Source organism: Rhinoderma darwinii, chromosome 11 (assembly GCF_050947455.1).
Source record: "Rhinoderma darwinii isolate aRhiDar2 chromosome 11, aRhiDar2.hap1, whole genome shotgun sequence".
NCBI lineage: Eukaryota > Metazoa > Chordata > Amphibia > Anura > Rhinodermatidae > Rhinoderma > Rhinoderma darwinii.
In genome coordinates, this window is record NC_134697.1 from 15311513 (window position 1) to 15324142 (window position 12630).

Below are 12630 nucleotides of genomic sequence, written 5' to 3' on the forward strand. Positions count from 1 at the left end.
CTAGCGGGAGACTTGTGTGCTGGAGCTTTAGATAAAGCGGTGGTCTCATCATAGACATTAACGGCATATCACTAGATACCACCAATGTACAATCAGCAGGGGGTGTGACTGCGGAAAACCTCTTACCGATGGTCGAGCGGAGGAGCCGACAGGAGACAAAAGTAGAACGGCACTTTCCTAGGAACGCTGTGACTTCCTTTTGACAAGAAAATCCATTTTAAAAGGCTAGGTTCACCCCCACAGGGAACCCTGGGAAAATCCGTATGTATGAACCGGAAGCGATCTGCTGCAACAGCGAAGATGCGGTCAACGTATAAATGATAGTGATGTTGAACGCTCTAGACTGCAGTGTAGACATATAAGACATCTCAGTCATATTCTCAAACATTACAATAGTGTAAGGAGGACGTCTTGTAATGAATATAGCATTTAAAGTGGTCTACATTGCCGAGATGGAATGACAAAACAAAAAACACAAAGCGACGGACTGCAAAACACCCGGTCGCTGCAGAACATCACAAACAGGACGCCTACTCATTGCCCAGAAGTAACATGTCACTGATACTAATGGGAGTCATACCAAGAACGACAATAAATGATAGAATACAAATTCTCCGGGTGGAGCGCCGTTTAGGTCCCCAGCACACAAAACGGAATCTGCAGCATCAATGTATTTTGCATAAACGCCCCACGTGCAGGGGGCCCGACGATGAATACCACCAACTGAATTTAAAAAAAAAAAAATGGTGCAGCGCCTCCCATAATCATCAATATACTTTTCATTAACTGTATTTGCTTGGTGTGAGAGAGATCGGCATTGATCGCTCAATGTCCTTGCTGCTGATTGGACATAAAGTTCTGAAATATTGTGGTCAATAAAACTGGAAGCTCATCGTACCGTCTCAGGCCATGGATAAAATAGTACAATTTATCTGCACAAAAGAACACAGGACATTAATCTTCGTTCCAAATAACTCAGCGACTTAAGACAATTGGCCTTCAGCTTTATACCTCTGCCCATTATAGTATAAGGACCGGATCTTACAATGAAGCTCGTGCCTATCAAAAGAAAAAACAAAAACACACAAAACAACTGGAAGGCGCAAAAGTTGGTGGAATGCAGCTCTTAAGTGACTTTAAAAATAGACTATTGGTCCCCCATAGTAAATCAGAACCACCATAGATGCCCAATGTAGGGTTCCCACAAGGTAAGACCCACCAGTCAATCATGGCTTCTCAATCACAGTTTTTACAGAGGGCCGGTCATCTCTCCTGATAGATCTGTTCTAGTAAATACTTGAGTTGCCCATAGAACAGTTGTAGAGCATCTTTTCAGTTATTTTCGGTTCTTCTTGGAAATGTATAAATAGCCGACTGGGTGTTACCATTCCACCGGTCAATGGGGCATGTCCCTACACAGTTTAACATGGTCATCACAGATTGGACAGTGTCAGACTATTTAGGGATATGCCCCATTGACCAGGGGGAATTACAATGCCCCAATTTATACATTTCCAGGAGGAACAACAGAGGACTGGCAATGCAGAGTTTTATGAAATGGTGCTCCAGGATTATTTTAAGGGAATACAAGTATTTACTAAAACTGACAGGTCCACTCTAACAGTGTTTAAACCAGGCTAAAAGGGGATTTACTTATTTTTCTTCTTCTAAAGGGAGATATATATATATATATATATATATATATCAGCTCTGTACAACCCTAGATGTATATATCCATAATCTGACACCCATAGAAGTCTATAAGGGGGGGCGGGGTGTAAATAAATATATATATTAAAATTTTTTTTTAATTCCCGATTTCATGCAGTTTTCGGTCGGCTCCTGTATGAATCCAACGAAGTAGTAAACAAAAAATAAAATAAATTGTGCCATGTTCCCTCTTTGGCAGTATTGCAGAGATACATCTCCATAATATTGCACCGTATACCTCTATACGTGAGGCCTTAACCATATAGGCGGTGCAGATTGCACGAACACATAACAAGGCACGTCATTCGCAGGACAACTTTCCTTTAGAGAACGGCACGTAGTACAAAATATCAAATAAAACCTCAACAAGATTCCACCAAGACCCGGCCAAGAACACACGGCAGGTTAAAGATTCTCATACATTTGACTTCTTGTCCAGCCGATTATAGGAAGCGAAAAGAAAAAAATCCCTTGGGAAGAACAAACCTTAAAAGAAAGATATTCCGCCTTGTATGGGAAGACAAACACGGTTGATATTTACAGTCCACAGTGCGGACAAAGCTTCTCTGGTATCAAGAGATGTTTAATCACGTTACTGACCACAAACAGCGGCCTATTCAGCGGGAGCCGACATTGTTCAGCAGGTCCAGGAAAAGCCAACGAGGCTCCAAATCAGGTTCACAGTAAAAAATACGGCCAGACGGGCAAGTCACAAATGTCTAACTACAGTATGAAGGAGTCGGTCAATGACCGCAAGACTTAGCGAAAAATACAAAAAGGTGTCATCTGATCCGGTATACAAAAAACAACAACAAAAGTCAAATATTACAAAAGGCCTCCTTGGAAAAGTGGCAAGAAACAGATTATCAATTGTGTAGTCCTAGTCCAACTATGGTGGGAACATTTAAAGACAATTTTTGGGGTTTATAGTGAACAGAAAACTTCTAATGATTGAAAGCAACATGTAGGAAAAGTTCGATTTGAATGGTCAGGTTCTATTCCTATTATTTGACCTTGTCTGCAGCTTTTTACTTTGTGTTTTAAGTTTTTTTTGTTTGTTTTTTTTAAAAAAAAAAAAAAAAAAAAACGGGATGTAAAACCGAAAAAAAGTGATAAACTGAGGTCAATCACCCACTGATCAACCACGTTACCATATTTGGTGCTTCTTTTTTTTTTTTTGCAGGAGCTTCGCATTAGCTTTGGAATAAAAAAAATAAATAAAATTATAATAAAAAAGGATACAAAACGTAGTCTATTCAATGCTGGCTACAAAAAGTTAAACACTATAGTACAAGCGACCGTCACAGGAGGGGACTACAAAGTCGCAAGCTGGAAATTTGTGCAAGGATTTGTCAATTTTTATCCCCCCACCTGCCGTGTAATGACAAGTCTGCGTATAAATACCGGCAGTGCATAAATTTCACCAATAGAGTGACGCAGGTGGTCGCCAATAAGCGTCAACTCCATTTCTGTTCTAATTGTTTAAAATTCACATCGTTACATTTTGTAACGAGACATTAGAATTTGCAACATTGATAGCAATTTTGCGAGAACGTTTTTGTTGCCGCCGTATGTCATAAATTACAATAAACAGTAAACATTTACACGTGTGTTTGTGGCTTCTGGATTAAAGGGAGGATTTTTAGTGAACAAGTATTCGGTCTTGTTCACATGTGTTGGAGGCTCCGTTAGGGGCCTTCGTTGTAGATCCGTCCGACATTACCGGATGCTGCGCTATGGTTTCCAGCAAAACCACGGACACCCTGACGGAAAGCCGGCAAAACCCATTAAAGTCAATGGGTTCCATTTGTCGCCAGCGCTCTCCGTGGTCCAACGGAACCGTCACTTCTGGATTTCCCTTGTCCAGCTCCTCTGACGGAGCAGAGCGGAAACCCCCCGACAAGGTGTGAACATCGCCTCATACAGAGGAGGATAGAAACCGGTTCTGGTTTCAAGAGTCAAAAGTCAGAAACCAGATGCTTAAAATGAATGTCCACCCTCTTTAATTATTTTTTTAAATTTAAAATTAAATGATGTGCTGAATTATTTTTTAATCTGTACTAGATGATGTAAATCCACTCCAAAAACAGAGTTAAAAGGCTGTGTACACTTTTGCAAGGTTTTTTAATTTTTTTAATTTTTATTAAAATCAATGTTTTTGAATTTTTTTAAATGGACTTTTCTAAAATGTTGCTTTGTTTTTCGGATACATCTTCTATTTATCCTCTATACATGAAATCTATTTATAGCGAACTATATATCTGTCAGTTCAGCTGAACGGACGGCTCGTCTGAGAGCGGGTCCTGTGTGTGTGTAATACACAGGATCACTAAAAAAATAAAATTATGGCACTAAAATGTGTTAAAAAGGTGGACATTCACTTTAACGGTATACTGATCTAGTTACTACTATTAGACCTCTGGGAGAACCTTTGACGTCCCTCTGCCATCTTGAATACATTTTAAGTTCACCACACAGATATTGGGACGGTTCCGGACCTTTTTGTTTAATAGCTTCGGGTCACGCTGCTCTTCCACACAAAGTGCAATATCCAATTACACGTACATAACCTCACATCATTCAACCTGTGCTATGGGATGCAGAATAAGCAGTCACTATACCATCTAGCACACGTCCAGTGCAAGTCATTCTACACCACCCCATCAGCCGAAACCAAGCTCACGGTCACACATTGTGAAAAGCAGTAGTCTGCAATCTGAGAAGTTTCAACTGGAAGGCTTGTTGTAGATAAGAAAACAGTTCACAGCCACAACATCATCATTATCATCAACGCAGAGAATGTGAGGAGTGCATCTGTAGGTCGCGAGGTGAAGAGGTTCTAGATTATAAAATCAGCGCCACTCTTGTCCATGGACTGGTATCGCAGTCGACTGCGATATTGATTCCGTCGAAAAAACGGAAACCTGCCGGAACGGTGACAAACGGAAACCATTAGCAAGGTTTCCGTCGCCATTGATATCAATGGTGATGCAAACAGAAGCCGTGGTTTCCGTTTGACTTTCCTTTGAGGGGTTCCAATACAGAAACCTCCGACGGAACCCCTGAACGGAAAGCCAACGCTGATGTGAACAGGCCCTAATTTGGTACTCAGCTACAGACCCAGCCCATCAACAAGAGTGACGTGGTTTCGGTCTGAAAGCAGCCATGTCTTTCTAATATCTTACAACACCTTAAAAGGTGTTTTCCAGCTAATAACATGTTTTTGCACATTTAAAAATGTAAAAAGAGAGAGTTACTTACATATAGATGGCCGCTCTGGCATTCAGATGCACCATTCCACCCCTATCAGCGCCAGTCACGTGATCATGGCAATACATTCTTCTTTCAGATGGGATTCCGGCAGGGGAAGGGGTCATTTACATCACGCCAGCCCGACCCCTCCCACTCCTCCTCTAAATCTTGCCACTCGAAAGCAGATTTATGTATTTTGCATGGTCTGACATACCGACCACTGTGGGACAGAGATTGGTGAGTTGGAACCACTGATTACCAAAAAAAGAGGCGGAGCGGATGTAATCACATGACTGGTGCAGACACGGGAGACTGTGCATCTCACCGCCGGAGCGTCCATCTATATCTAAGGAAGTCTCTCTTTTACATTTAAATGAGCAAAAACATTACCCTGAAAACTCCTTTAAAGCCAATATAAGGCCTCATGGACGCGACGGTGGTCCGTGATGTAGGGACCACATATCCCAGACTGAACACAGATCAGGGAGCCGGGCTCCTAGCATCATGGTGATGTATGACCGAGTCACTGACTCCCCGTGGAACTACGGTCCCGTACTGAAAACAAGTTTCACTACGGGACAGTATTTTTTGTGGAGCGGCAGGGACACCTAGTGTCGTACATAACTATGATGCTAGGAGCCCGGCTCCCTGCAATGCGTTCAGTCTGGGATATGTGGTCCGTATATCACGGACTTATGCACGAGGCCGAAGTCTGTAGAACCATAACTACAATGAAGAAATATAAGGACCCTCCCTAACAGTTTTTGCCAGGAACATTATATTCATTAATACACTACAAGCATGTATCAGAAGTCTTGCAACGAGCAGCGGACTGGTTAAAAGAAGACCTTTTTGTGTTAAATAATAACAAAAATAAATCCAGAATACTAAAATACCGCCATATAAAAACCACCCCAGAGATGGGTAGGAGTCTGCACAGGATTAGTGACGTCACAGCTTTGTAACAGTTGTCCACAGGTTGATTAAAAAAAAAAAAAAAAGGAGTCCAGTTCTCTGCGATGCTTTAAATGGATGTTTCTTGAGTAGACAAGAGATGGGTCCGTTTTAATTTGCTGGATGCCTGAAAAGAAGAAGAAGAGGTGAAGCATACAGCAAATTAACTATATCCCGGTTACAAAAAAACAAACAAAGTAACTAACTACAACGGAGTAAAACATGGCCAGGAAGCCATGAACATGGATTTCCAGTTGCAAAAATTATAAGTATCTATTGTAATTAGGTAAGTGTTTCTCCAGTGAGTTTTAGTTCTGCTCCATTAGGTTATAGCTATGATAACTTTAGCTACGATGTCTAGAGTCTGAATTCCACCTGCTGTCTCATCAGAAGCTTGGTCTCTCCCTCATGCTTTACACTGCAGTTTTGCTTGTTTAACATATCTTAGTATAGTACTCTAGGGCCACAAGAGGTTGCAGCCGTTCTAGGATCCTAGATCTGCTTAAGGCTGGAATTTCCGCAACGGAATTGTGTGTTTAAATTCCGCAGCATTTACAGTAGCAGCAAAGTGGATGAGATTTAGAAAATATTATGCCCACACTGCGGAAAAAACCCGCAGTGTAAGGCCTCATGCACACAAATGTATTTTTTTCCTCCCGTAAATACGGGTCCTTGGTCGCACGTATTCGACCCGTATTACACCAGTATTTACGGGCACGTTTTCGCTGCAAAATTGCACTGCAGTAATCGGCAGCCCCTTCTCTCTATCAGTGCAGGATAAAGAGAAGGGGCAGCCCTTTCCGTAGTAAAAGTAAAAGAAACTCATACTTACCCGGCCGTTGTCTTGGTGATGCGTCCCTCTTTCGACATCCAGCCCGACCTCCCTGGATGACGTGGCAGTCCATGTGACCGCTGCAGCCTGTGATTGGCTGCAGTGGTCACATGGGCTGTAACGTCATCCCAGGAGGCCGGACTGGAGGAAGAAGCAGGGAGTTCTGGGTAAGTATGAACTTCTATTTTTTTTTTTACAGGTTGATCTACATTGTGATCGGAAGTCACTGTCCAGGGTGCTGAAACAATTACTGCTGATCGATTAACTCTTTCTGCACCCCGGACAGTGACTATTTACTGACGTCGCCTAGCAACGCTCCCGTAATTACGGGTGCACACACAGTCACCCGTAATTACGGGAGCCCCATAGACTTCTATGGGCCTGCCCGTGCAGTAATTACGGCCTGAAATAGGACATGTTCTATATTTTTCAAGGGCACCTTCCCGTAAGTATACGGGGAGGTACCCATGGCCAATAGAAGTCTATGGGCCCGTAATTATGGGCGTTTTTACGTTTGTGTGCATGGGGCCTTAATGTTAATAAATTGACCTGCAGTGCGTAATTTAAATTACATACATGCTGTGTTTTAGTTGATTTTCTGTTGCAGGTTTTCCCATTGAATTCAACGAGGATGCAAATCCCGCAACAGAAGGTAAAGTGTTTGGACTTTTGCGGCGTAATCACAGCGTTAACGTCGCAAAGATCGCAACCGTGATAAAAACAAAAAAAACAAAAAAAAAAAAATCATGCTTACCCAGAACACCGCACTCCTTCCTGCAGTCCAGCCTCCTGGGATAACATTTCATCCCATGTGACTGCTGCAGCCAATCACAGACTGCAGCTTCACATGGCCGGCAACATCATCGTAGGAGGCCGGACTATGTTCAGAGAAGACCAAGGTGGTCAGTATGGGCTTTCTTCCGCAGCGGAAATTCTGTTAGAAAAAACGCACCACATTGCTCCAGGTCAGACACGCTGCGTGATTTTTATGCAGTGTATCCAACCCGTGGGAACCCGGCCTAAATGTCTTCTCTGGTCATTATGTTAACCTAGAGAAGCGGTTGAGAGAGGCTTTACATACGGGTATGAGACGGCTTGGTTGCTCAGTCTATATTGAGAGGAGTTCGAGAACAGAACTGCAGGTGAATTTAAAGGGGTTTTACGATTACAACAAGTTACCCCTTATCCGTAGGGAAAGGGCTAACTCGCTGACTGGTGGGTGTCCGACAACTCTGATCCCCACCGTTTACGAGAATGGGGAGCCCGAACCCAAAGTTTGAACTGAGTGGCTTGTTGCTCATGCGCGCTGCCGCGTTATTCATTCTCTATGGCAGCTCCGGAAAAAGCCGTACACTGCACTCGGCTATCTCCGGCGCTCCCACAGAGAATGAATGGAGTGGCAATGCAAATGAGTGACTTGACGCTTGGTTCAAACTTGGGGGGGGGGGGGGGGTTCAGGCAACTTTGATTACGGTGATACCAAACTTAGAAATAGTTTACTTAATGTTTTACTCCTTTTACAAAGAAAAACCTATTTGCTAGAAAAAAAAATTATTTGTGTCGCCACATTCTGTAAACCAGAACTTTTAGATTTATTCCGCGATTGATTTGTAGGAGGCCTTATTTTTTTGCGGCAAGAGCTGTGGTTTTTATTGGTACAATTTTTGGGTACATACGACATTTTGATCACTTTATTATCAATACCGATACCAATTTCGTTTATTTTTTTACATTACTTTAGAGGAAAAATAGGAAGAGATATTTTTTTTTTTCACTACTAAAAACTTTTACTTTTTTTTAAAAACATTTTTATGCACATTTCATTAGCCCCCCTAGGGGACTTGAACCAGCGATTAGTATTGCAGTGTATAGTCATTTTTACAGGCTTTTGTTAAAGAGAACCTTTCACCTGCCCATACATGTGTAGTGAGTGCGGCATGTAATAGGAAAGGCGTCAAACACTCACTTCAAAATCATTTTTTGGACTCCCTCTGTTATTTACATATCGGTGCCGTTATATTTGGCGCCCGATATGTAAATAAGCCCCTGAATGGTCAATGGGGCGTTTCTATCTAACTAAATGGCATGGAGGCGTGATGTCTTCGCTCTGACACTGTCCAATCAGCTACGGACAGCATCCGGGTGGCTTGCGGTGTTCCCTCCCGCGAGATCACACAGACAGAGAGCGCTCCCTGCAGAACCACCAGTCTGTGTGTGTTCTCACGGGAGGGAACAAAGCGCAAGCCGCCCTGACACTGTCCATAGCCGATTGGGCAGTGTCTGAGCGAAGAGATCACTCCCCCTTGCCATTTAGATAGAAACGCCCCATTGACATTTCAGGGGCTTATTTACATATCGGGCGCCAAATAGAACGGAATCGATATGTAAATAACGGTGGAAGAAAGGAAAAAAAAATAAAAAAGTGAAGCAGTGTTTGTGAAGCCCGGCCTATTACATGCTGCACATGTATGGGCAGGTGAAAGCTTCTCTTTAAGCCTGGCCTTTAACACAATATATCCCTAATAACGATTAAATCTAAGTTGTTCAACTTAAATTTGGCCGGTATTGGGGTTAGATTGTGTGTCAGTCAGAAAAATATATATAAGAAACAAACAAACCCACGTTATCAAAAGTTAGCAAGTGTTCATTTACTATAAAGGGAAGACAAACTACGACATACAAACCTCTTTCTTGCCATGGGAGTGCTCGGACAGCTTTAACTTGGCTCTTGTAAAGTAAACCGCAGGAGATTCTTGGGATGCCTAGAAAACGTGTAGAGACATCAGTGTACTCAAAAAGGTTTAGTTTCTTAGAGAAAAAAATAACTACAAGCCTCAGATTAGATCTGTATCTGCCTCTTAGGCAACTGTCTGCAGCAGGAGCCCTCCCCCACTGTCTGCTGTAGAAGACCAGGCACATTAAACCCTGACCCTTCAGTCATCCAATAATGGAGGTTAAGAAAATTTAAAACCGGTGTTCTCTACAGGGTTTCTACAACGCAGTCTTAGGAGCACGGGAGAAATCCTGCAGATCAAGAAACACTGGCCCATTTTTCATCGGTTGTAAAATATAGAAGTATATTTCATTTTTGCACCAGGTCGTTCCTTGGTATGTTTATCCTTAAAGTGAGTGTCCACCTTTAAAGTAGTCAGCGTTAACATTTTTTTCAGAGTTTCTAATAGACTTCCCTGAAGGGTTGACTATGCAAAACATTGTTTTGCCAAGTTGTCCAGGGTGGTAGCGACTCTTTGCAGCGGCTGTGTGTTCTGGGTGGTCCAGAGTGGGAAACCATCCTCTAAGAAGTCCATATTCCCATAGCGACCATCCCTTTAAATTCTAAAATCAGTTCTGCCTGCAGAAACCACTAGGGGCAGCAGTGGAGCAATATTATACTGCCCCCTATGAACAAGAATGTTTCTAGTAGTTATATATTTTTGTATTCAACTTTGAACTTTAAACTCAACTGTAAGAAACAGAAAAGAAGGAATCCGAGGGGGAGAGGGGGAGAGAGGGGGAGATTAAAACTAAATGCAGTAAATTGAACAGATGGAATGGATATTTTACTACTTACAAATGTAAGATTTTCCTTGACATACTCTGATCCTTCTGCCGATAGTGGAGTCATTGTCCGCTTCTTCTCAGATACCGCTTGTCCACCCAGGACTTTGCGCTGGTGGTAAATAACATTTCACTTAATAAAAACATATAGACCCGTTCATCTCAGAACACAATTAGGAAGAGATGAATCACACTGGGGGGAGGTGAGAAGAAGCCAGAAACTTCTACCCAAGCGCTGCTCTTAAAGCGACCCTCCGGTCCTGGGACAACATTTTAATAATGATTGGGCATATGGAGTATTATTACCTGGTGCCCTCCTGTTGTGCCCCACTGCCGTGGATCCGCCGTTTTAAGGTCCCCTCTTGTGCTGTCCCAATGGTTTTAGTGCGACTACGAGTCTGAGACACTCCCACTGTTCTCGGATTGGCCAGAGCTGCTCACGTGAGAAGTTCTGTCCAATCCGTGAAGAGAGAGCTGGTCTTAGACTGTCTGATAAGCGCTGTGGCATTTTAAGACAACACAGGGGTGACCCTAAAAATTGTGGATCCACAGCAGAGGGGGGGGGGGGGGGAGGGGCAACCGGTGGAAACCAGGTTATATATTACTCCATATTCACCATCATATTTATAATTTTGTCCTGATCACGGAAGGGTCGCTTTAACACTGAACATGTGCCAGTGACAAAACTACGATTTCTCGAAAATGCGGCAGCTTTTTTTTGAATAAAAAGGTTTACTCCTTGATGTCAATTTTCGTCATGAATTGCGTTTCCTAAAGGCTCCAGGACATACACTTAAATCAGATAGATTGCACGGGTACAGGAGCTCTGCCCATGCGATCAACAGCGGGAGACCGGCGGTGATTGACAGCCAATCTCCCACTTTAACAGCTGGGAACAGCGAAACCTCACCATGGTGGCTTAACTATAGTGACCGCGGCATCTAAGGGGCGCGACGGTGTGATTTGGCATCTGCCTATTAGCCGTGTATTGCCTAGGTACTCCAAAGTATTATGCAAGCGATCAAGTGATTGAAGCTTCAAAAATTTCCCTAGTTGGAAGTAAAAAATTTATTTTTATTTTTTACATTTTTAAAATCCGCACCGCAGGTCAATTTATGGACGGACAATTTCCGCAGAATGTGGATGAGATTTGTTACGGTCTTCTGCTGCAGATTTTCAGTGCACAAATCTAGTTGGAAAATCCGCTGTATTTCTGCTACATGTGAACGTAGCCTAAAAGAATATATCAATTTGGCATCTCAATTTGTACCGACCCGTAAAATAAAAAGTTCACATATTCTCCAGTTTACTGGACTTTTTTTTTTTTTTCCCCCCCCCTTTTAAATTGCTTCTCAATCGAAAATAACCTGAACTAATTTGGCATGTTAACCCTTTAATTTATGTACATGCTATATAACAGACCTGAATGTGACAGGCGTATTGGTAGTACACAAATAGTCTGCCACTAGGGGGAGCTGTAACTCGGAAATCCCTGAATTTTACTAGCTGCATCGCTGGAATTTCCATTCTCTATCAGTGGTGTTTTAAAACTTGGTTTGGATTGTATTTATCCCCTTCACTGCAAGGTTGTAACTATTCCATAAGTTTTAAAAAGTCATTTATGCAGCTTTTGTACACTGAAGTGAATTTCCAGCAGTGAACTCTCCACTTGTGCAGCATGACTAGTGCACCAATTGCTCCAGAAACTATTGGTATTCTCTCATAGTCTATAAAAGATCCTCTTCTTTCATAGTGGAAGCTACAACACCGTGCACTGTAGGCAGCGCTAGTCCAGCTGTCAAATCTGACAGAACTGCTGATGGAGGCCCCGAGTGAAGCGTCCAATGCAAATGTGAACACAGCCTTAGTTATAGAACAGTTTTCTCTAGACATCACTACATACAGAAATGACTTGCATGACTATCCTAGGAACCTATAACTTATTAGGCTGTGTTCACACACAGTTTTTTGCAGGAGGAAAATTCCTCCTGCAAAAACTGCTCCGGACGGTTTTTGCACAGTGGTTTGACAAAAACTCGTCAAGGCGTTTTTTTCCTCTTTCTGACTGATTGAAATGGGGTTTTGGAGGCGGAAACCGCCTCAAGATGGGTCATGTCGCTTCTTTTTACCGCGACGCGGTTTTTTTTTTTTACTCGTGGTAAAAAAACAAAAAACTCGTCCAACTCCCATTGAAGTCAATGGGAGGCATTTTCGGGCGGTTTTTGACGAGTTTTGCGGCACGGTTTCCGCGTCAAAAAACTCAGTGTGAACAGGGCCTTACATACAAAAATGTAACAAAACAAAAAAAAGTGTCAGTGAAACAA

The 12630-nt window shown here is 42.6% G+C and overlaps 1 protein-coding gene across 3 annotated transcripts in view; it reads right to left on the reverse strand.

Annotated features, from left to right (window-relative positions):
* Positions 1-4430: 4430 nt before the first annotated feature.
* The window catches only part of ARHGAP19 (Rho GTPase activating protein 19), a 37744-nt gene continuing 29544 nt past the window's right edge, over positions 4431-12630 (reverse strand). For all 3 annotated transcript variants that reach the window (XM_075843041.1, XM_075843040.1, XM_075843039.1), the window contains 3 exons: positions 10320-10418; positions 9433-9510; positions 4431-6043 (listed from right to left, as the gene is read on the reverse strand). In XM_075843041.1, coding sequence (XP_075699156.1) covers positions 5987-6043; positions 9433-9510; positions 10320-10418 — 234 coding nt within the window. In that variant the 3' untranslated portion in view covers positions 4431-5986. The remainder of the gene's footprint in view (positions 6044-9432; positions 9511-10319; positions 10419-12630) is intronic.